Raw genomic sequence first — 25,774 nt, forward strand, 5'->3', positions numbered from 1 at the left:
TTGACACACATTTTACACCTAGCATTTCTGTTTTTTTCTTTGCCAGCCGTGTTTTCCGCGAGGCCGATCGGGGCTGACGGGAGGCAGGCTGCGCTTTGCACGCGATTTATGACCTGGCAGGATGAACTCGCTGCCGCTAAATTTACTGCTGAGCTGATTCAGTGCCGCGTCTGCTCGGTGCCTGGCTTTACTGCTATGGGACCAGCGAATGAGCGAGCGACCGGAGGAAAGTCGGGACAAAATGCCGGATGGATGAGTCACCTCGGCAAAGAAAAAAAAGAAAAAAGAGGGGGGGGGGGGGCAGGGTGTAGGTGACTTAACGAAGCTTGACAAACAAGCCTCGTGTTGTTTATGAGAAGGAAGTTTGAGGAGATGAAATGAAGAGCAGATGATGATGACTCACAAAGAGAGGAGCGAGACGAAAAAGGAAAGGTGGTTCGGCGGAAATAACATCAAAGGTTTTGGCAAATACGGCGGCGAGGAATCGGACATGCTTAAGTTAGCATTATTAGCTCATGTTGCCACACGGCAATCACTATGACTTATTTAGCTCTTACGATGATGAGAGTAGAGAAGGACGTAACAGATCCAGACCAAAACAACTAATTATATGACTGGTGGGAAATTTAACACACTCACAAGCCTGTACGTATCAGAGATAATGATACGATATACACCGATATTCTGTCCCGCCTCTAGCTCCAAAGTGTTGCTATTAGGGTCCATTGTTTGGACAAGAGTCGCGGAAGCTCCCTCATGTTTTTTGTCTAAGCATATTTCCTTGCCCGGGGGCAAGGAAAATATCGGCGACCCACTGCTGACCCGCCGCAATGTCACTCCCACTCATGACATCGGCCAACTACCGCCGGGCTCTTTGTCACTTTCTCTCGGCAACCGCGGCAGGAGACGTTGCCTAAAGTCCAGAGGGGTCACTTTTAGCCACACGGCGGGATTTAAGGCGGAGAGGCAGCGCCGGGCCGGAGCGGGACGGCGCCGCTCCTGCCACCTTTTGTTCTGCGAAGGATGGGAGGGGGGGGCTGACATACGACCCGTCACGTCGAAGGAAAGTCCGAGCCGGCGACGCGGGTTTCACTTTCAGCTGCCGAGCGGGAGCTAAGGCGGAGAGGCAGTACCGGGCCGCGGTATCTGAGGTGGAGTGAGATCGCTGCACTCCTGACACCTTTTAACACCGGAAGGCCTGCTGTCATGATAAACCACTCCGGACAGGTTTGTCAAAAGTGCCAGAGAGTGACCCGGCTCGGATGCATACGCCTTTAAGAGAAACTAAACTCTACATAAAGCAATCCAGTGGAGGTCGAAGCGCAAAAAAAAATGGTGGGAGGCTCTGGCCCGGTGCCACGCCGTTCTTGGACCCGCCAGTCATTCTGCACCTTACCAACAAGCAAGAGGCCAGGCCGGGTCAACTAAGTCGAAACTTCAGCTCAGCTCACACCCCGGATGAACATTCCGTCAAGGAGCGTCACAAACATTCAGACTGAGAATTTCACAATCTTTTGGGAAACGCATTTCAAGATGGCTGAGACCAAGAGCGAGCTTCCCATTACGCGGATCACCCTTCATCCGTGTGACGCACCTACGCACACCTCAAGTCGTCGTCGCAGTTTGTTTGCGCGGCGCCCGAAGGTTGCCCGGGGCGGGCGTCAAAAATTGTCAGTTTGGGATTGTGTTGAGATAATTGCTAGCGTACCTCTACGGAAAGGTTCCGGGCAAAAGATGACGTGACTGGACAGTACGCCATGATTTTTATGTCCTGTAACATATCTTACACCCACCCACTCTTCCTTAGCATCACTGCTACGTATTAGCACATTAGCATTTAAGCAATCCGACATGACAGCATATGAGGATCATAGCCGCGTCTTTGACGTCGGTGGCGTGATTTTAATTTGACTTGAATTTTCCCGCCCACACACACACCTGTCACCGCCGCCCCCCGTGACGGATATGCGGGTCGTCACATGCGGACTCGGCGGCGCGTTCGGAGACTGCAACGGAGAGCCTCGAGACGCTCCCGTGGGGCCGAGTCATCAAATATTCATGTCCTGTTTGTGGCGAAATTGACTTGTGTACTTTCACACGTAATTAAATCTGTTAATTCCTCAACGGAGCCCAGCAATTAGACAGCGCCGGCTTGAATGGGATCGCAAATGGCGGCGTGTTAACACACTTGCCAAAGACAATTAGGCTGCACGGCTGTCCCGATTCTGTTTGAAAGGGTTTATTGACAGTGAGCGACTTTTTTTTTTTTTAATTATTCATTTTGTCAACACCTTTCGGTCTATAAATACGAACATCACCAACATGGCTTGAGGGAGAAGTTGACTGTGCAGTTTCTCGGCAGGACACAGACAGTCTGTGAAGGTATTTAAAGGGGATTAAAAGAAAGTACGGACATTCCACTGCGATAATATTTAAAACGGGGAGGGGGGGGGGGGGAAAGAGGATTTTCTTTTTTTTAGGATGGATAAAAGTGCGACAGTGCGGATAAAAGGTCTCACCGTTGAATAATGGCGGCATCGAGTTTAAACGGTGTTAATCTGCGGGATTGGGGCTAATGCGGATTGCGCCTCCATTTGAGGAGCGCGACAAGGCCTTTAAGCAGCTCAATGTGTTGTCACAAGTTGATGAAGTGCACTACAACAAGATGACAGGATTAGCATTACACAAAACACACACTACTACACCGTGCGTGTGCGTGCGAGTACGGCAAGGTCATTTGTCACAGAGACACCGCATAATATCCTCATACAGTGGCTTTTATCAAGTTTCTTTCATACGCCGAACCGTTAGAGACGCGACACTTTTGTTTCTGTAACTGAAGCAATGCAAAGTGAACCCAGACGGGAAAAGCCGACATCAGAAATGAATGGAAGGTGGACTTTTGGAGCGACCGTTGTCGTAATCGCATGGGAGATGCCGGCGGGATGGGAAGAAAAGGAGGAGGAACAACGTCCATTAAGGAATTTCCCGATTTTCCGCGCCGCGCTTTTTTTGATCCGGCGCCAGAAGAACATTTATGCTGATGAAATGCATAAATAAAAGTTGCTCAATTATCCCGCTTGGAGAAGTTCCAGGCGAGACGGGCACAATCGGCGTGAGTGCCTCGCAAAAAGGGGGAAGATTTAAGAGAGGCGGCCGGGCGTCAAACACCTTCAACGGCCACGCCCATTTCAATGAAAAGCAAATAAGACGGTCAAGTGTTTGGCATTTTCTTTGGCACGTTGGTTTTGTATTGAACCCCCACCCAAACCTCAGACCCCTAACACCTGAAGTATTACGGCAACTAAGTGCTTTGAACTAAAAGTGACTGACGACTTCTTCCGGTAATTAGTGGCGCGTCACACCGCCGCTTGTACATTGCATCAGTGTCGATGCAGGAGACAGCACAATCCAAATCAAACATTTCCACCCCGGAAGCCATCAGAAGAATTCAAACTCTTCTTTCTTCTCCTCCTTATCAGTTCACCAAAGCTAATTAAAATGCTTTTGACATTTATTAAATACACAAAGCGCGGTGGAACGGCAAGCTTAGCGGCGCGCCGCCGCCATCGACTTGCAGATAGCATCGGCTTGATCAAAACATGAAGAAGAAAAAAAAGAAAAATCGAGTCCAAAAGAAACTGAGATCATTATTTAGGCAAGTTGTTGCAACTTTGTCTTCCCCCCCACTCATTTGAACACGTGGACATTGTTTCAAAATGGTATAACCCAAAACTGCTCTTAATGAAATAAGACATATAATAAGAGAATATAATAATATATAAAAAAAATATAAAATAATGTAATACATATAATGTCATAATAATAAATAAAAAAATATAAAATAATATATGTTTTTTTTAAAGGGCCAGCGGTCAGTGTGGCTATTTAAAACATCAACTCACCACATAGCAGGGCTCGCAGTAGGCCTTCTTGTCGACGGCGTAGAAGGGTTTGCCGCGCAGCTTGCCGCTGCAGGTCATGCACACGAAGCAGTCCACGTGGAAGACCTGATCCATGGCCGTGCAGCCGGTGCCCTCACCCACCACGTTCTCCCCACAGCTGGCGCAGCGCCCTGGGGGAAAGGGGATGAATTCAAGGTCACAAGCAAATTGGCAGTAAACATCACGCTCGCACAGTTTACAGAGTTGGGGAGTGTCGTCGTAAAAAAAAAAAAAATCGAGAATAATGATTGGCTTTCACTTTTTTCCATTCAACTTTTTTAGAAGCATTTTATTGTTACATTTTTTTTAAGAATAATTACAGAGCATTTAAAAAAAAAGGGATTTTTTTTGTGGAAGAGTTTTTGAAAAACATTTTGAGAAAAAGTCTGACAGGAAGAGAAAGATATATTTTGAGAAATAAAAGTGTATACAAATTTCAAATAGATAAATAAATAAATAAAAAAAGTCATACACAAACGGACTGCCGATCAGCTCCGATTGCCCAAGCCATCACATCATTTGACTCGACTTCCAGTCTTGGAACAAAGTCGACTTTGGGCGTGTGCGCGGCTTCGACATAATCCCACAAAGCCAAGCGACAAAAGAGAATAAAAGTGTGGGCGCGATAAAACAAACTTTTTAAAGGGGTCACGAGTTACGAGATACGATTGCGGGCAAAATAGCCCGATTGCGCGCTGGTGTGGCATTTGGATATCTTTAATTGCGTGGGCGATATCTTTAATTGGCTTTAAGATGTCCTCCACTCAATGGCACTTATCTGTGCGCCCAATTAAGGCCACTGTCAATTTCATTAGCGCTATCTGACAATAATAGCCTTGAAAGAGATATCAGAGAATGGTTTCTTTTTTGACACATCTGACGAACGATGCCATCTCCGACATTAATTCCGCTTCTTCATTTTGGGACGATTTGGCTGATGATTGGCAAGCCACGCAAGTGTTTGTGCCGCCATCTGATGTTGATATTTGGCAGGTAGCGATGTGTTGCAACTTCTCATTTCAATGAAGTCACTGATGGGATTACCAAAGTGAGCTAATGCTAAAGTTTTGGGAACGTCGGCTGCGACAAAAAAATGGGATTATTTTGTTAATTATTTTTTGTTTTGAAACCATTTCACACCACACTGACAATTTCTGTGGAAAATTGCTCATGAAAGAAGCCAAAAATTACATTTCATTGATTGAAAGAAAAAAAACGTTCATGATGTTTTAAATTGACTGGCATGTTTTCATGCATTTTGGTCAAATGATCACGGCAATCATGAGTTGCCTCGGCGCCTCAAGTGTGCCAGCGGTACAGATTGTGTGGAAAGGGAGGCAAATTCAACAAAGGAGAGAAGGCTCGTCTCGTGGGAGCACGTGGGTGTCGACGGAATTGTGTGCGTGTGTGTGCGTGTGTTAGCGGCTGGGGATCACAGGCCATCTCCGGTGAGCTGATGGGAATGCCAAACGTGTCCCGCGGGGCTCTCGCTTTTAAACAGCGAGCAGAAACCTCGCGGAAATCCTCATGCTAATAAATGGCAAAGATTTATTCTTTAAAATGATCAACAAAAGAATTTTTTTTTGCTTGTTACTGTTTTTGTCTGCATAAATCACAAAATTGAGATTTTCCATTTGTCAATGCGACATTGTTTTTTCTGCTGAAAATTGAAGTATTCTTCAGAAACAAAATTCCCTTCAAAAGTGAACAATCCCATTTTTCTTCCCGGCAGAGTAAGACTTTTGCGGGAACTTTTTGTATGATCGCGAAACAAATGGCTTTCGCGTAAAGATATGTCTCACATGAATAATTCGCAAACCGCAAGACGTGCCGTGATTATTTACCCCGACGGACGGACGGCGACCGACCCCAACACTTTCCAACCATCGGCGGCGGGCGCATCAAGGAATCATGAAAGAAAGCCCGAGCTGTCCCGAGCGGAAGAGAATGGAAGCCTTAATGTCTCCACTTCAAATGTTTCCTGTACAAGCAACGCAAGTGTGACGGGGAGGGCGGGAGCTTCATTTACACTTGACTCGCTCTCTTTGCTTTCATTCTTGCCGCCTCAGAAGTGTCTCTTCTGTGCCAAAGTCAAAAAAGAAGAAAAAGAAGAAGAGAAAATCCTTTTTTTTTTTCTTTTTTTTTTGCCGCACGTATCCCGCGAGCCGCCTGGCGATGCTAAGACAATTTAATTGGATAAAAGGCAAAGATTAAAGAGACCCTGATTCTGGGCCATTAATAATTGATTTCTAATGTATCGGCAGTGACAAGGAGATGGCGCTTTTTTTTGGGGGGGGGACGGCTGTTGAGTGGCAGGAAAGTCTTCTTTTGTTTTTTGGTATGTGTGTTTCCCCCCCACCACACACACACAAATGCACACGGTGATATCAAGGCAGTGAGGGAGCGCACACTCGCGCCTCAATTTGATCTTACATCCTCGCAAATCAAAGACGCGGCGTGTAAAGGGAGAAAAAAAAAAAAAAGGCGAGAGCGTTCGCACGCACGCAACTTTTTCTTGTGGGAGAGGGAAAACTTTATTTCCCGCCACTTGTGTGAAAATGAAGAACGACGTTCTCGCTGGCGCAACCGTTGCGAGGCCGCGCCGACGTCTGCAGCCAAACTAACAAAAGCGGAATATGACTACAAATGGAGCAATTACGACATCAGGGCTACCGAAACGAACAATTTTGACTAAGATATGAATTAACTTTTGGTCCATCATTAAAACAACGCATCACATTCACGTGCAAGGCGGCTTTAGCTTTTAGCCTCGGCTCGCCCCAAAGCGGCGCAGCCTGTCACAGCCCATCATGGCCGGCCGCCTCTCTGCGCTCTCCGTAAGCCCGCCTTTAATCTCATTGCCAGTGTCAGCAAACAGCAGCCCCGACCCGTGCCACTCGACATTAGCGGTCGGGAGCCGAGTGTAGCTTACACGTTTGAGGAGCAGGTCGGCGTGGAGTCGAGGCAGGGAACAGGTGATTTTGTGTGTGTCTGTGTGTGTAGCATGTGTGTGTGTGTGTGTTTAGCAGCTGTTTGGTTCTCCCTGTGTGTGCTTGCGTGCGTGAGCATGCAGATGTCGGCACACTCCCGAGGTCAAACACTCGCTCACAAATGAAATCTAGCAACAACGTGAGCGCCCGGCAGCCTGGCGTGCGCTCGCACGCCAGCTGATCTTGCAAGCCTGACTGAAGCTGTCTCAACGAGGCAGGAGCGCCGGCGAGCGCCTCGGCCCGGGGGGGGGGCGGGGGGAAAACGACAGGGAGGGGGGAGTGGGGGCGGTCACCTCGCATGAACCGCTGCAAGAAAGACAGTGAGAGAGCGAGTGGGGGGCAGAAGGAAAGGAAGAAGCGCAGGCTCGGGTCGCCGAGAAAAGGGAAGGCAAGAGAGGACAAGAAGCGCTGGCACACGGCGACGCAGAAACTAGAAAGCAGAGCTGATGCGGCGGATGGAAAAGTGGGCGGAGACATTTCTGTCCCAGGACAAAGCAAAATATATCATCACAGTGGGCGATTTGGAGTTGTCAATCGGGCTTTTGAAATTTGGGAGGGGACTACTTCCTGGTTTGAACAGCATACCAATAGACCATGCGGGGCCATTGTGTGCTTTCGTTTGGCCTTTTGGCAGCCACACGCACACACAAGCACACACACACATACTCTCACTGCATGCTAATCCAGTGTAGGTGGTCGGACACTGATGCCAGGTTTAAGAGGAGAGCTGCCATGTCACCAGACTGATGGCCCCCGGTGCCCCCGGCTGCTGGGTGACCTCCTTCCAGCCGCATCATAATAATGTGCGCACACACACACGCATGTTCGCACAGCATGACAAAGAGGCAATGCTGTGATTGAGGAAATCCTTAAATAGGAATAAAAAGAGGAAACAACTAGAGGGCCTGTAAGCAGATTAAAGGTGGGGGGGTTGGGGAAAAAAAAAAAAAAAAAAAAAAAAAAAAAAGCATTTGACAGCAACTTGTGTCTATATTCGTCTGCATTTCGGGTTTGTGATATTTGATTTTAGTGAAATGTCTCGTCGTTGTGACAAGCCAGGCAGCACCTAAAAGCAAACTCCCGACAGGCTGCTGAGGGCGTCAGATGAGCCGCTGTCTAAAGAAGGCCTCTATTAATACCGGCGCCAAAAAAATAAAAAGCAAAACTTGCGCCTGACCCAATTACCTCTGCTGATCCCGCGTCCGAAGTCTTCCAAGATTCCTCATCAACATTTCATGCGATGTGTCTCATGAATTATGACGCCTGACATATCCCGGAAAAACGGCAATAGGTTTCCCGCTTTTTCCCACGCTTGTATTCCACGATACTAATTTTTTTTAAAAAAAAAGCTCACCTCACCTGGTCCATGGAAAAACAAAAACTGCCAACCAACTAACTCAACATGATTAAAAAAATCTCGCACAGTCAGATAAAAGAAAGAGAAATTCCCGCATTAAAAGCAAACACAAAGCAAAGGAAATAAAACACCACCATCGCTAATTGTAAATAATGCAGAGCCGCTCATCCTTTTTCAATTATTCAGTTTTTTGTCCTGGTTTTTGCTTGACAGCATTGTAGCGACAACAACATAAGTACAAATGCCGGGGAATTTGTACAGCCGCTGCTGCTTCCAATTAGATTTGCCTGCATGGCGCGCACAAACACACACACACTTCAACACACACGCGCACACGCACGTACACCTACGCAGCGGCTAAGTGGATTAGACATGACGAATGATGACATTTGTACAAGAGGCTCCTTCAGATTACGCCGATCTAATCTGAGACTCTAAATCAAAGATGCTAGCATATTCACTTTTTTTGCTACGCGCTTTCATTTTTAGGTTTTTCCTGATCAAGATGAGTACTTGATCACGCTCGTGAAACACCGACTTGCCAATTTCCCAGTAGTTATGGGCTAAGTATGTTGTTAACCCGTTAGCCAAAATGCAAACACCGTGAGGCCTTGTTGCTAACCAGCTAAACTAATTTTACAAGGCTAGGTTATGTTAATTCACTGTTCGTTTGCCTTAATTTTAGCCTAAACCGAAACAAATTGTTTATTGTAAGAGATATATTTATTTATTTTGAATGAGAAGAAGATCTTGGAAAATTAATGCATTTTAAATGGGAATCACATTATCGAGGAAGGGGGGGGGGGGGGGGGGGGTCATAACGATCAAAACAGATTATTTTCCAAAAGCATTCATCTCAAATTTAGAGTTGTTACAGAGTTGATTCGAGTACAGTTATACAGAATAGTGAGCAGGACTTTTTCCATCGACAGCCTTTAACATTAATTCAATTCAACAAAGCCCCAGCGGACCAATGAGACGCCGCCGTTTCAACTTCATCAAAGACCCCGGAACTCAAGAGCGATGGAACTTTGCTGGGCAAAGACGACCATTCGGTCCAAATGACGGGCCTACTTTGATTAATCTCGTTAATTACTCACCCCAGGGTCTCGGCGACCGCTAGCCCCCCTGTCAGCCCCCTCCCCCTTCATACTCTTAAAACAAAGTGCGCACAGGCTTATGCGCTATTACATTCTTTGTAATTACAAAAGTCTCACGCTCTGGGACTGGCTCCGGAAAACATAGCAGACTTAAGTGATGGATCTTAAGGTTGCCGTAGTGACCGTGTCTGAAGGAGGGGGGGGATTGTTAGCGGGGGTCTCTCAGCGGACGGCCGACCGACTCTGCTAATGAGTTGCCCCGCTCACCTTCTTAATCTTTTCATGATCCCGGTTTGCAGGGGTTCATTAAGCTTGAAACGGCGTGGAAGTGGCTATCATGACCAGTTATCAATATGCAGTTTTTGGTACTTTTTGACTTCTAACCAAAATGTAAAACCCCTGAGGTTTTGGGCAAAGCTTCTCGCGATATAATAATTCATTTTTATGTTGTCAAAGGAAACCATTTCACCGGCCACCTCAGCTGACACGCGGCCCATCCGTCCGTCAACTGGCATGTCCGCACGCCACCAAAAAAAAATAAAATTTGAGGCCAACGAGGCTTTGAGGGTCATTTCTCTGCTGTGCTTAAGCCAAGCAGGCAATTAAGGTCTTCATCAACATGGGCTGTCTAAGCAGAGGCAGTTTAAATCAAAGTCTCCGGCAGCGCTAATATTATAATACACCTACACGCCACCGCCAGCCATCTAATGGGCACGTGAGGCGACAGCAGCCTACCCGCCCCGCCACCACCCCCGAGGGGGATTAAAGGCTCCGGAGGGGAGAGAGGGCGGGAAAATATCAGCCACGTATAAATGCCGAGAATCCTCGTTCAATCCCCGAAAGAGTATTAACGTTTAATCCTGGCAGTTATATTTTTATTTATGAAAGCGAGAGCTAAATTAATTATCAAACACCTCAGAAGGGAAAAAATAAATAAATCTCGCGCAACAGAGCAAAAGAAAAACGACTCTTTATAATCCACAATGTCAAAAAGAGACTAAACACTTACCAAAGTATTCCTCGGACGGAGGGTGGTCCATGTCAAAGAGCATCTTTTTGGTCAGGCGCTCCAGTTCGTCCTCGGGGTGGGCAGCAGGGGGTCCGCCGCCGCTCTGAAAGAAACACACACAGGAAGTTGAAACCATAAGTGCTGAGTCAAGACGTTTCCACCTGACTGCTGTTTGCGGGAGAGTAAACGAGCGTGATCGAAAGGTTTGAATTCCGGCACTCACGTACAAACACGTTAACGAAGCGCCGCCTGAAGGTCAAAGTCAGCGAGTACGATTTACATTCATGCCGGTGTTAGTGCGTCTTCCCCCCGCGAGAGAGAGAGCTGACCCTGGATCAGGCCCCGACAGGGCGCTACGAGGAGGTCGCTCACGTCTTGCCGCGCGCCGTACAAAGGACGACCCTGATTCAACCTTGCATAAAGCTAAAAAAATAATAATAAAACCACGCAAAAGACGGAAAATTCTCTTGAGCTGTTCATTTGCGTAAGGACGTACTTGCACGTTGCTTGAACTCGTGCTGTCGCCTTGCACGATAGCAATAAATGCAATGACAAGAAAGAATCAAATTGAACTTCAATTTGAAAATTCATTGCTTGTCACTGAATCTTGGCAACCGCCACCTTGCACGATAGAATGTAGCCTAGAAATAGAACGCATAGATACATACACAGTATTAAAAAATGGTGTTTGACATTCCAGCTCATGCTTATTTTGGCATCCTTTGTGAGGCGTTTGCATTTCTGACCTTCGCCACGCAGATCGTTACGCCGGCTTTGATTATCAATAACGCACTTCGGACTGACGTCTGCCGTGACCTTTCAGTTGTTCCTCCTAATTGAGACATTTGGGAGCGGCGGGAAGGTTCTGACGCCTTTCAAACTCGGATGAGACCAGTCGATGCGGATCGAGCGGAAGGTCTTTAGCTCTTCTAACGACGACGACGTGTAAAGACGCTCGGCCTCTTGATTAGTGGATATTCGGCCAAGCGCCTCGGAGAGTGCTGTTAGCGTTTTAGCGCTAACAACGTTGACGATAGCTTTGTTTGTAATCATATACTTGAAATTTTACAAATTATTTCTATTTTTTTGTTTCTATTTTTCCACAACATGGAGTGGGGTGACTTAAGTAACTAGAAAAATGTCATTTTGCTTCGGCCATTTTATTTTTTTGGGGTGATGGAATTGATTTATTCGATTAATCGCCGCAGCGGTATCATAGGTCAAGATCAGCATTCGTAAGAGGCGAAAGGCAGCATTTTCTAAAGGATACACAAATCCGAAGGTTAAACAGAGTACGTCGACAACCTCAAAGGAAGTAGATGTCAAGAGCCATTAATGCCTTTAGTTTTTGGGTTTTTAAAGTCGCAGTCAAATTTGATGCAGTTAATCTGAGCTGCGCATCAAACGTGCGGTGGAAAAAAGGCAGCGATTACCCCAAACAGACTTTTTGACTAGAAGCTGGCTTTATATACCTGATCTGCTCGTTTGACAGCCCGCAGCGATGCGGTGGCAGAGTTTAAAGCGCCTTGTTAGGCTTCTCTTTTGTGATGGCACCCCAGACTTTTTCACTTGAATATAAAAGAAATTGCTTTGCTGCCGCACGCTTTTGTGATGCCGCCGCGCTTCCTGCCGAGATTTTTTTTTTTCCCCCTCCACCGGCGACAATAGAAATCATCGACTTTTTTTTTTTTAAACTTCCATCTGTCTCTATGCAATCATTTGTTTGCCTCGGCCCCTCGGGACTCTAACTTTCATTTAGGTTTGCGCTTTAAAAGCAGCAGACGTTCTTTCCTCCTGTGTGCGCAATGAGACTCCGTGCATGCCAGATCATCGGAACTCTGTTGCCGTGATTCACAGATTCGCAATCAAGAAAACTCAACTATTTGCAGTTTAGCATCAACAATCTGTCTGGTATACATGGTTCGAACTATTTGAATTACAATGAAACAAAATGTCAATTTAGCGATTTAGCTTTCTAACAACCAATTTGTTCGTGAAATCAAACCATTTTTGCATTTCATATTTTGTTATACGGTATATACAGTGTACTGCCACCTAGTGGTGAGAATAAATAGCTTGTCAACTTGTCACATATAATACAAAGTACATAACACAACTGTTTAATTCTAGTCAAACACACATACACACACACGCAAACACAACAAGTGAGTGAAAGGATGTGTGCGAGTGTGCGAGTGTGTGTGTGTGCGCGCGACTGATCCCAGCAATCCTCGCATTGTTTGGGTGAAAGCGAGTCGCCTAAGCCATTGTAATCACCCGTTTAGCGGTACCGCACGACAACAAATGAATTTTTTTTTTTTTTTTTTACAGTCACTCCAATAAAACATTATCGTCCCTTGTGAATCCTAACGAACAAACGCTGACGCTCATTTGCCCTGCTCTTATATTTTTTTGTCCTCTTATCGCCGCTCCGCTAATAATACTGTAAGCTTCTCTGCTTCCGTCTTCCGATAATTCCATTGTCAGTCTGAAAAGGTTGTTGAAGCTGCAGGACACTAAATCGACTTCTTACGAGAGATTCTACACAAATAGCTTACTGTAATATATTACATTATAAAGTCAAATGTGTCTCATTTAACACAAGTCAAAATTCTGTTTTTCTTGTTACACTGACAGTGAAAAAAATGAAATGATGTGCCGACTTGCAAATCGCCTAAAATGCTTCATTAGCTTAGCAGGTTGCTAACAAAAGCAAATGAAAGAAACGTGGCCCCGTTTGTGTGTGCTCTTCAACATGAAGCCATTTTTGTTTTGTTTTTCTTCAGGGCGACAAAGTCGTGCCTTTTGCAAGCCGCCGCTTGACTGACATCGGAGACGACGGCTCTCAAATGTCAGTTGGCGACTGACGACATCTGTCAAGTTGCACGAAACGCCTTTGATGGGGAGCGTGAGACAACCGACCGTAGCAGTGTCCTGCTTGCCATTGCGCAATTGATGATTTATTGACAAATTCCTGCATGGTTTTTTTTCCCGCATGTCGTGTGTGACAATATTTACATTCTGAGGAGTTAAGTGATTAATTTGTTCCGCCTCGGTTCTTGCCGGTTCTAGCATAGTTACTCGGAGCATCTGGTTTCTCGAGGTTATGCGCCGACGGTATCTCGAATGACGATTGTGTCCAGTAGATGCCGACATGCGGTTGCTCATCCATGTTTGTTTCGAGGGAAATTTGCTTTGTCATGTTCTCCTGCCAGCTGCTTGGTTAATCTTTTTGGATGCGCACATCTTTTCATAATCCTGTTTGACTCTTTGCTGATTGCCAATAGGATGCATTACGATTTTTTTTTTTCTTTAAATTGTTCCAGAGGAAGCCTTGCAGCCCAAGGCCACCTTCCGCCTCGTGAGGAGGAGCACATAAGTCTAAATGTTCTCCAAACAAAATAGGTCATTCTCTTTCAGCTCCAATTAAATGCTGAGGGGTGCAGAGAGGGCGGAGGGTGAAGGGGGGAGGAGAAAATAGAGAAATATAACTGTAGAGCAGCTGTGTACCGTAATTAAAAATTAAGAGTCGAGCCATAACGGACTCATGTTGCCGTGCAGACGGGATTCCCGCAAAGAGACAACGTGTAATGTATGCGAGCCAGCGAGCGAGCGGGCGGGCGGGAACGGCTTTCCTTTTCTTTTTACGTTTGTAAGATTGTGCGTGAGTACAAAAGTAGGTCATGTGTTTGGAAGTGACACATGCGCCTGCAAACAGATATTTGAAAATCTGTTGAGTGCAGAGAGGGGCCGCCACCAGCAATCTGGAGGGGAGGGGGAAAAAGAGAATTAAAAAGGCAAAGAACATAACCACAACTGACGGTTGGGACAGAGGTGAACTCAGTTGACGTGTCTTTAGCGTGCAGCGTTAATGAGATTAAAATTTTGTACTAACGTATACAATTAATATAATTTGGGATTTTTTTTTAGGATTTTAAGTGGGCATTTGGGAGATTCCTGCACCTTTCTAGTATTGTAGAGTCGCTTTTGAACGTCACATGACCAAACGTTGTGATTGAATAATTGTTTAAAAAAAAAAATGCAATAACTATCAAATTAATTTCAGACAAAATATGCACGTTTTACTGTTGAAATTGCTAAATGAGTTAACTATCCCTTTAAAAGCACAAGCATGTGATTCAAACCGAGCCAGCAGGGGGCGCTGTTTCTACAGTACTTGAGAAAAGTAACATACACAAAAAGATAGCAGCATGCGTTGGTGCCATTGTATCAACCGTGCAGGTTTGAAGAAGAGAGCAATAGGCATTTTCCACCAAGCTGCTTTCCCGACAACAGCTATCGATTGAGGTCGTTATTTAGCGGCGCCGCCGTTTGTCTCGGAGCGCGCTCGCTTATTTACAAGTGTGTGACAAACTGATCTACGCCGGCTGACCACTGAGCGACTCAACTCTTTACTTCCCGTGTAGGCCACTGCATCTGCATGATGGTAAAAGAGAATAGTGATTTTGAAAAATCACCCAAAAATCTTCATGAAATTTTCCACACAGTGTAGTTCTAACATGGGCGACCTTGCGGCGGACATTAGCCGCCGGTTGGGATTTTGAAATAATAATCCGCTGCTGTAAAAACTCTGCCGTCACTCAAGCTCAGCCGGCAAGAACACGAGTTGTCAACCCGCTTAGCGTTCCCATTTTGGCGAGTGGCGGTAGGGGAGATTCGTGGAAATTGGTCATCTATTTGTCACGCGGTGATGAAGAAAATAAAATGACTTAGGTCACATGAGTTGGTAGTGAACTCATCATAACCTTTCATGAATAATCGCGGCGTGATCCTGTAATGAAGGCATCCATCAAAAGCATCTCGCTATCCCGTCAATCAATCAAGCTAATGGATGTGGCTTAAAATTTAAAATGGCGTTCAATTCATACCGCCAAGGTTACCCGCAAGTCACGACATGCTTAGGGAGCAAATGTTTTCATAACGCTGCAATTTTTAATTATCGGATCTGAGACAAGTTGTCAACGAGTCAAAGAAAGGAGTGAAATTCAAGGGGAAGATGAAAAAGATGAGGGCCATTGAAAATGGCGGCCGGCCATTAACGGGAAGACTTCATGGCAGCAATTATATTACAATCATTCTTCCTACAACGAAGTAAGCTAATATCGCAAAGCCGTAAGACCTTAGAGAGTCATTTCTAAATATATACATACAAGGCGCTCATTTTGCTTTCATTGCATTTAATGAATTCTTTTCTTTCCTTTTATGTGGCATCAAAGGCAAACAAACTTACTCAACATCACCTTTTGGGTTTTGGCTGGGACGTCGGGCGAGCGAGCTTTCAAGTAAAAAATGTAGATTTTCCTGTTGTTGAACAAATATAATTAGGCTGGCACGTCTAATTTGTGTTTAGTAAAACACGTACGGTCCTTGATGAACGCCTCCCGCAGGATGGCGGGCGGAGGCGCTTTGTACGTGAACAAAAATCCTTGAATCGAAGGAGAACTCCAGGGCCTTTTACTTTCCAGAGATGTTGTTCACATTACAACAAGTTTGTCTCGACGGTATTCGGCTATACTTGCAAATTCTCCGCACACAGACGCACGGCACTATTAGAAGCTCTGTTGGCACCCGGCAGCATGCGGCAAAAGAAGTCGCCTTTTTCATAAATAATTTATTTTTAAACTGAAAAGGGATTGATTTTTTTTCTTCTTTTCTAAAAATACGACAAATCATTTTTATTCTATAGTATTCCATCATTTTAATCATAAATTGCGAGTCAAGCAAAATGGCCTTTTTTTGATTTACAAAATAAAACGTCCTGACTCATTTTTTCACCATTATTTTCTATTACGTATTTTGAGTTTTAATCAATTTTTGACTTTATAAATGCCACATTGCAGCATAATTCGGAGTCTATTACAAACAAATTGAATTGAAAAGCTCAATAGAGCTTTTCCATTTGGACGTGTTGTTACTCCAAAGACAAACAGATCTCTACCTAACACTAAATAAAGTGTAAACAAACCTTTTAATCTCTGCACGAACGCTATATCCAATCGCAGTGAGGGAGGCGGAGATGAAAAAAAAAGAAAGAAAAAAAAAAAAAAAAAACTCCGCGGCTGGTAACAAATGGATTCAGAAGCGCATCGCCCCAACGGACGCCGTCTTTGAAAAATTCATAAAGGTTAAGACAACAGTTTATTCTGTGCATCACAATCAAGCACCTCCCCTGTCGCATTACCGCTCAAGTAAATATTGTATACGCGTGAACACAGAAAATGCGTACCGACACACATACGACATGGTAGAGCGACCACATGACGGAACAAAACGAAGAATCAACTCTGGGACTGTTCTTACCTTGGGTGGAACGGCTGGCCCAGAAGTGTACAGGTCCAGGCTCTGAGGCACGTCAGTGATGTAGGTCTTCTTGGGGCCCGCCGCCTGGTAGGGCTGAGGATCGGTTCTCCTGTAGGCCTGCTGATCCTGATAACCGCCCGGGGAGAAGCCCGGCTGGGGCGGCCCGTAGGCAAAGTCGGGCCCTTTGGCCTGGGCCGGCGTGTATTGCACCTGGGTGGGGCTGCGCGCTGGCTGCTGGCCCCCGCCAAAGTGCTGCCCGCCGCTGGTAGGGTGCTGAGGGCTGGGCTGGGCTGCCCGCACCTGGACGTTGAAGGTGGGCTGGCTGGGCGTGGAGGCGGTGGCGTAGGAGGCCGCCACGGGCTGGAGCTTCGCCGGCAACGTGGAGAAGCCACTGCCCGGGTGCTGGGCTTTGGGCGTGGACTTCTTGGTGGCGGTCAGAGGTGGCTGATTGGGGATGACCATTCGCTTGTAGCCTGTCACCGGGGCACTGGGGGTGGACACTGAAGATGGACCGAGGGTCTAGGAACAGACAGAGAATTCATGACACATATACACACAATTTTGGCCGACTGTGAAAGAATAATAAAGAAATGCAGCAGCCGTCAAGAGTTGAAGAGATTGCCCTGGTTCAGCAGACGTCTGGAGGAGTAGCAAAGGTCTAGCTTGTCTCTTTTTTTTTTCCTCCTTGTGCTCTAAGTTTTAGTAATTGACTTTTTTCTGTCTTTAGGCGCTAACCTAATAAGGCCGCTCAAGGTTAATGACAGACCCTTTTTAGACTGGCTGCGTGTCTGACACCGATACTTGGCGTTGGGCGGAAAACAATTAAGACTGACACCACAGATACGTACTTTAGCCCCGCCGCCACGTGATTGAGACGTTATTATTGTCTAGGCCTTGAGAGCCGGCCGTCGTTCGGTCGAGCGGCTCGCTCGTCGCAACTCTTCCCAGGAAACGCAGAGGGCGTCGCAAATCTCGGTGATTTAGCGTCTTTTTCCATCCGAGTCAGCACAAGTGTTTTGTGGCGTTTCCATCCTGCGCAACCATTTATCCCGTCCTCCGTCCTTCTCTCCGCCCGTTAGCTGTACATTGTGTGGCTGTTGTCAAGATGCTTAGGAATTTACTCTGTTGACTCACTGAGGTCCAAATGAGTCGCTCCGCATTGTTATGAACGTGACATATTTCCACCCAGTCTGCTACTGCTAATCACAGGGTCATAGTCTATAAGTCAATAATTTACTCTTATGGAGAAATCCAAATAAAGAGTGAAAACTAAAACAGATTGTGTGGAACTAATAAATCCTGTAGCTTTCTGGAAAGACATCATTGTGGTGGAACCAAAACACTAATGCTCAAAGACAAGGCCTCCAACATGACCTCAAGAAAAAAAGTTGACTGGGCGGAACAAATAAAATGCGTAGTTCCCTCTTCTAAAAAAAAAAAATAGGACACACACACACACACACACACACACACACATTCCACACTGACTGCTAGCGATGAGATTAGCATATATCAGTTTGTTAGCATCTGAGTTAGCATGTTTGTCCAAATCCCATATCGGATCCCCTAAGGAAGCAGTAAAAGCTAAAATAATAAAATAAAAAAATATATAAAAAAAGACGTACTTCCAGTCTGATTTTTGTCTGGCTGATTAGCGCTGATGTTCATTAAAAGGCAAAAAAAAATTGGAGGGTTTTTCCTGCATATATATGGGGTGAAATCTCCACTGTGCCCTTTAGGAAGAGACATTACTTCATTTAAATCTTTCATGGCTTTTAAACAGTGGCAATTATTCATTAATCTCTTCAGGCCTCCAGAGCTAGCATTTAAGTTAGCGCGTCCGCGGCTAATGCAAATTGAGGGGGCCCCCTCCAAAATAATTATGGCGCGACGGTAGATTTTCTACCAATTACGCCGGCGGAATGTGATGAAACTAATCAAATGCGCACTATCAGTCACTCTGCCGAGCGGGATACATTTTTAGGATCCGCCCGCGCAGATAGCATGTCTGCCCGAGCGGATATTTGAACACAAAGAGTTTTCTTTTTGAACAAATGAGCCTCTAAAACTGCTAGAATCCAACAAACTGTTGGAATTTTGCTTCTTCCTGAGCTTTTATTTTGTCGGCCCGAAATTTCATTTTGAAATGCGTTCGGCCTTGACGCGACGAGACCGGCCGCACAGTTTGGACAAGGCTCCAAAAGCTAATCTGAAGCCAACAGTGCAAAAGCATTGTGTGTGTAAAGAAGCAAATTTTTGTGATGTGCCTTAAAAAAAAAAAAGATGCAGGGCTTCCTTTCTCTGAGGCTTTTTCCTAAAGCTTAAAAAAGAAAAAGATGAATTCTCCACCCTGGTGATTTGAAATGCAAAGTTAACAGTTTTAAGCGAACAGACCCCAAAGGCTGCTGGAGTGGCTCCTAATCTTCCCCTCACGTGTCGAAAAGGCTTTCAGGAGACTCTCTGACAAATTTCACACTCAACTTGTCAGAAAAGTCACTGTGAATTCAGAGCGCCGGGGCTGAGGGTTGGCGCACTGTGTTAAGCGAAAAGGCATCACACAAGATGTGAAGCATTTTCCAGCTGTGAAATGCTTCACATCTTGTGTTGCGGGTTCCACTCCATTTTAAGTCGCTGGAATAAAGGTTGCAGCATGCCAGTAATGTCCTCACGTTTTGTATTTTGCCTTTGATTGTTTGCACGACGCCACGTTGGCCAGCGGCGGCCGTTGACTGGAAGGTCAATCCGGCAGCAGGTTCAGAGTTTTGACAGGGGCGGCGCACTGCGGGCTAGCGTAGCTTAGCCTCGAGGTGACAGAGGGGGCGATGGGGAAGCACTTCGCATTGTTCCGTCAACGTTTGTTAGTCACCGTCTTTTTGTCTTTGATAAACAGGCCGGGCCAATGACAAACAAGGGTCGCAGCCGCTAACCTCACTCTTTACATCCAAAAAAAAAAAAAAGTCCTCGAAACAATGCTAACAGGCTTGACGTCAACTGCTGTCACTGTAAATTATGACGCACCTACGCACTTTGATGACATTGACACTGTGAGTCAGAGATTTTTGACTTTGTTGCTTCATATGAAATGTCACAACATCAACAGCTGTAAACTATGTGGTACACCCATTTGGACTCGCGGGCAAACTGTTGGTACGACTCCGTTAGTGGCGGGGATTGCAGATTCCCGCTCTATTTTTAACTCGTAATGATGTAGACTTATTCAATTGAGAACAAAAAAAAAGCAAGAGAGAACAACCGGAATTAGCATCAGTACTCGTCCCCTGCGATTTTTAGTGTGGACCTAAACACGGCCGCCATCCTCCGATTGGCCGACGGTGAGTATCACCATTTGAAAACGGCGAATCGGTCAAGCGCACTGATGTGTAAGTGAGCACACAAAGAAGAAGTCCAGTTGTCTTTGTGCATCACAGTCCGCTCGGCTACCTTACACGCTATATTTATACTCGGGGGTCAAAAGGCCCGATGCGGAGCTAATGTCATGTCGGGAGCGTGACAGGCCGACAGAAACAGAGTACTGGAAATGGCGGAGAGATGTTGGATGGCTTCGGCGAGATGTCCCGGGGGAGACGGCGTCACGGCGCGTCCGTCAAAGCGTCTTCCGTGGCGGGATGTGATCCGCCGTCTGGATGCTCGCATCTCTCCGAGTGCGTACAAAACGATGGGCGAGGAATCGTCATGTTGGGTCCTTTTGAAAGCCTAAGCCAAGTTTGAAGCCTCAAACGCGAGCTTTGGGTGCAGAAGTTATGTCAAACGGCTCGACTTCACTTTCAAACTTAAATATGAACGAACACGGGAGAGCACTTAGTCCAAAACAAAACTATTACAAGGTTGTATGCTGCTAAACAGGCGGAAGAAACACGCGGCTGGCTGAATGGCGCATTAATGAAAGATTCAGGCCACTTTATGAGATAGTTTTGTACGTGAGGAACAAAGAACACGGCTTTGATTTCATAGCGGTGAAGGTTGCTAATGATGATGTTGGCTGATTGGGTTGCGCAATTTAAGGACAAACAACGGCTGTTTTCCAGACTGAATCCAGCACTTGAAAAATGTAACCACACAAATACCTCATTAATAAAGAAATTCTATTTATATTGAACTAAATTTCAATGTTTTTCATTTGTCTTTTTATTTTTTACCTTTGCTATTTGGGCAAACAAATACAAAAATGTATTAAGTAGGTTTTTTTTCTTTACTATTCAAGTTTTATTGTTTCTGAAAATTAAATCGTATCACACTTTTGAATCAGTTTGTAGTCTGAGAGCGTTTGGGCGCGAGTAGTGGCCGACAGCAGCTCAACAACAACTGTTTCTATTTTGTTTTCGTCCCAATCCACAAAAAGCTAAAAAAAAAAAAAAATGGAACACGCAATTGGAACAAAACCCCCATGTGAGGTTAACACTGACCTTGAGTAACCAACCAGACATCAAGTGCGTCTTTGATTTCGAGGAGAAAAAAAAAAAAATCACAAGTGGTCAGCGAGGATGCGAGCAGGAGGTCAGCGTAGTGTCGGGTAGCGTCGCGTAGCCGCGGCGGCGTTAACGCAGCGGGTTGACAAGTAGTCTATTTTGACACCGGCGCTCGCCTCCTTGTTAACTCACCAAAACAGAGATGATGAGTTCGGACAACCGAGCAGCGAAACTCTCGGAGGGAAACATTTAGAGGGAAGGGGAAAAGCCGCGCTATTGGGATTGTCCTCGTGTACACTAAACACCAGAGTAGGTAGATCTCATGGCATCATACTCTAGCTGTCCGAAACGATTGTTTCTGTCTGTCTACCACACGGCTACACCAAGCACCTTTTTGCTGGTCAGGGCAAGATCGTTCCCGCCGGAGTGCGCTGGTCGACCGATTGATTTTGACCGGGCCGCTTCGTAATTGCCCGTAAATCACCCAGCCGGAGTCGCGGCGAGGCCAAGATGCTTCAAGGTGAGTTCATCTGCTACAATTACAATCCTTGCGTATACCGCTAAGTTCCTAATACAAAGGAACCTTGACTTTAAATTGTCCCTAACATGTCTTTTTTTTTTGTTTTAAGAGCAAAGTGACCAAAAGTAAAATGGAGTAGTTACATTATTGAGTTACCATGACCAGGGGCGGAGCTAGGGAGTATTACAGAGCCCACAGTCCCCCCCATATAAATAGAAAATGACCATCTGCGAAGTCAATGAAAGGAATTTTGACTGGTTAAAACACCTCACGGCACACTTCTAGAAACTTTTACTAGTCTCTCTATTCTGTACTGTACAATAAAAAAAAAAAAAGCTACATTTTCTCCACGTTTCATGATTAAAACATGCGCAGGCATGTTGGCGGCAGCTTGGAAGTCGCTATAAATAAAATAAAATAAATAAAAAAACATTTTAACCACTACAGGTAAAAAGCAGCAGGTCGGCCATACATTAGTTAGCACAGACGCTAACCTGCGCGCGAGATCCTGGACAGGTGCCTATCAATGTTTTACGGCATGTTGACAAAAGCTTTCAGGTCTCCTTGGCTAATACGGTATAGCACGTGTTTTCTCCCGACTAAGCTATGCACTATTTTATTTACAAAACAAAAAAAAGATAAGCTATATGTAAGCAAGAAAGAAGCGTGCTTGTCAGGTTCCGCCATTAAGCTTTCACTCCATAAACTTTTCATAAAGTCACGTTCAAGTGCTTTTCAAGCACTTTGGGTACAACTTTCAAGATTTTCATGTACCTAACAATGACACATATTTAATTTCACCTGATACACTTGTTTCATTCATTGGTTTGCTTTTATGTGATTTTATTAATTCCAATGATACTTTTTTTTTTTTTTAATTATATTAATGACATTTAAAAAAACGTGTTATATTTTTATTAATTTGACTATTAAAATGTATTGAAAGTTTTTTTTTTGTAATCATCTTTTTAAATGAAACTTTAAATATAACTGCACATGCTATTTTTCATTTCTGTAAAAAAAACATCATTCTTTTTTTGTCGATGAATTAAAATGTAAATACTGCACACGAACAGATAAGTCTGAATTCCTGAAATGTTGGCTGCGACTAAACCGTTCGTGTTTTTGTTCGTGCATGAAGTTCCTCCACTGTCTGAGGCCACAGAGTTCAATGGGAGCTAAATGAAAAGCTATCAATTATTTATGTCCGCCTACGTCAACCATGTTACTTTGTACGCATGTATAAATATACACTATGTACGCTATTATGCCTCCTTTGATACACTATGCACACAACTCTTAACGCGCCACAGTTACCCGTGACCTTTTTTTTTTCTAATACATCTAAATCACGCATCTGTCCTACATTGATTGAAACAATTTCGTTTTGTGCCCTAGGCTTTGACTTTCTTTTAATATCCTTAAAAAGTCAACTCGTTTATGTAGGTCGAGGCACATTTAGTCGTTATTGCCAAACAAAACCAGGACTCGTTTGGGCTTCGGATTTTTAAAGGAGAAATATAAGTTGGGTTTTTTCCGACAATTATTCTACTTTGCTGAATTGCAGCCGGATTTCACTTCAAATCTTGGGGCACATTTTCAGAGGGGGGGGGGCACGGAATAGGGAGGTGTTTGGGTTACCTGAGTGTTTCGCGGCTTGTACGGCGAACTGCTCTCCAGGTCGGCCAAGATGCTGGTGAGAGAGTCGATCTCGGCATCCAAGCTGGAGCGTCGCTCCTCCAGCGTTTTCTCGGGTCCTCTCGTCTGTGACAAAAAAAGAATTGCAGTTCTGGATGATTTTTTTTTTTTTTTATTGTTGAGGATACCTCCCAAAAAAAATAAAAAATAAAAAAATAAAAAATATATAGTAATGGGCTTGCTAAAAAAAAAATATATTTTTCTTATTTTAGAAAAAAAGTTGAATTAAAAAATAATTAGATGAAGCCAAACAGTGACACGCCGATGTGAATAAATGTGAGTCACTGTCAATTATCATACACGTGGTGATGGACAAAAATAACATGAAGCTTACGTAAATGGACTGGAGATTGCGCAACACCGGTCACAAGCGAATCATTGTGAAGCAGCACATCAAATTATCAAAAGATGATTATGGATTATTTCGCAGTCATGGTTACGCATCACAATGGAATGCCATGCACGTACGACGAGACCTTGACGTCCTTTGTTATTGCGTCCAGGTTCCAACAAGTGCTCGGCCGTCATTTGTTGTTGCTTTTTGTGCTTATTTTTTTTCCGGTCAGTGTTCATTATCGTGTTTTTGTTGCTTTTGCACTCTTTGCCTTTTGTTTTTCCCAGCGAATTGCAATCAAATTCATCACCGTGCTTGGACAAATGCTGTCTTTTGCTTTTTCGTGCCATTTTTCTCCTTTTGATCCTCACGTTCTTCAAGTCGCATGGCCAGCTTTTTTGTTTTTGCTGTTTGTTTGCCATTTGGTCCTTGTCCATCCCATGACGCTGTTTTTGTCCTCTGAAAGTGCATTTGGCGGTTTTCTCTTCTCCCCGCTTATCGACAAGTTCCAAAAAGCGATGTTCTCGTCGTCCTCGTGACTCTTTTTCTCCTTATTTTCCTCAGCTAGTTCTGACTGTTGTCTTTTTTTTTTATTGTTTTTTTTTTCCACTTCTCTTTGTTTTGTTTCCCACCAAAGAGTTTTTATTTGTTGACCTTGTTGATCCCCAGTTTTCACACGTCTTGCCGTTTCTTGCTTTCTGCGCTATTCAAGACGTGGAAAAGTTGCCTTTGTGTTTCTTTCGCTGCCTTTTGTGCTTCCTTTTTGGCTCAATCTAGCTGTTGTCATCCTTTTTTTGTATCCTTATTCATTCGTACACTCTTTTCAGCAGAGTAAAGCGTTTTTTCATTCATTGGTGCAACTTTTCTTTAAATTTTATTTCCTTTTGTGCTCATTTTTTCCTCTTGTTTACCCTCAGGTCCCCAGAGATATTGTCGTCTTTTGTTTTGGCTGCTTTTGTGCTCTGTAAATTCCTCCAACGAGGCAGGAATGACTAAGCTTCACCAACAGGTGTCAGCCTTCAGTCTGAGAAACTTTGCTTGTGAGTGTGTTGTGTGTGTGCATGGGGGTGCTGGAGTTCAAGCTCATGGCTGCGGGCGTGGAGCTGAGCTGCAAAGTATCCACGCTAGGCTGCAGGTCAGCGCGGACGATCGGCCGCGTGCTGGGCCGGACCCCGCCGCGTGAGCTTGGGAGCGCGCCACGCTCGCGGCGCACCGCTATACCTCGCTGACACTTCGGACAGAAATGAGGAGGGTGGGCGGTTCTCACCTGATATTCGTACGAGTTGGCGGGCGGAGGAGGCGGGTAGGAAGCGGCCGACGACGGCGGAGAGCGGATTGAATCAGCGGCAGGCGGCGGAGGAGGGTAGTCAGCTAGGGAGGGAAAGAAAACAAAATCTAAGATTCATTTCAGCAAAGGATTGATTCGACATTGTAAAAATTTATAATTTGACCTAATGTTGCAGGGAAAAACTTGCTGAAAAGATTCTCCCACGTGCATTTTGGCAAAGAGTTCTTGGAAAAGCGAGGTCAAGTGTCCTCGCTTCAAGCGCTTTTGTGCAAAGTTTACTGTCAAACTCAACAGAGCCATTTCACTAAAGCACATTACTTGGTCTTCGAAAGTCCGCTCGCTTGATGTTAAGACGGAATGCGAGAAGCCACAAAAAGGCTTACGAAACTAACAGAGCCCCAAACCGCAGTTACACAAAGGAACAAAACATTCTGACAAATGAGTGAATAATATCAAAAGCAGTGAGAAAATGCCGACATTATTAATTTGAATTTCTATCAAAAATAGCCAACGTCCACATGAGCCCCCAGACTGGCCCAATTGAAGGTCGATTACTCGCTTTAGTAAATATTGCCCTGCAAAAATGGATCAGCACCTGCGTCCTGCTACATTGAGATTTATACAGCGTAGACGGGAGACAAAGACGCTGGAGGTCTCACCCGAAAAAACAGAAGACCATAAATTGTGGCAGATTGTCTGCAGTCGCATAAATTGATTGAAAGAGTTGTCGCAATTTGCCTAACGAAGTAGTAGTAGTCTGATAATCTGGATCTAAGGTGGTTGTTT

At 45.0% G+C, this 25,774-nt stretch overlaps 1 protein-coding gene across 1 annotated transcript in view; it reads right to left on the reverse strand.

Annotated features, from left to right (window-relative positions):
- Positions 1-25,774, reverse strand: part of LOC119122293 (LIM domain containing preferred translocation partner in lipoma) — a 63,422-nt gene that overhangs the window by 5,602 nt on the left and 32,046 nt on the right. Inside the window, exons 6-10 of the mRNA XM_037250624.1 lie at positions 24,968-25,071; positions 23,310-23,432; positions 16,722-17,240; positions 10,401-10,503; positions 3,906-4,075 (exon numbers count right to left, since the gene is read on the reverse strand). Of these exons, the coding sequence (XP_037106519.1) occupies positions 3,906-4,075; positions 10,401-10,503; positions 16,722-17,240; positions 23,310-23,432; positions 24,968-25,071 (1,019 nt within the window). The remainder of the gene's footprint in view (positions 1-3,905; positions 4,076-10,400; positions 10,504-16,721; positions 17,241-23,309; positions 23,433-24,967; positions 25,072-25,774) is intronic.

This window comes from Syngnathus acus, chromosome 4 (assembly GCF_901709675.1).
Source record: "Syngnathus acus chromosome 4, fSynAcu1.2, whole genome shotgun sequence".
NCBI classification, from domain to species: Eukaryota; Metazoa; Chordata; class Actinopteri; order Syngnathiformes; family Syngnathidae; genus Syngnathus; species Syngnathus acus.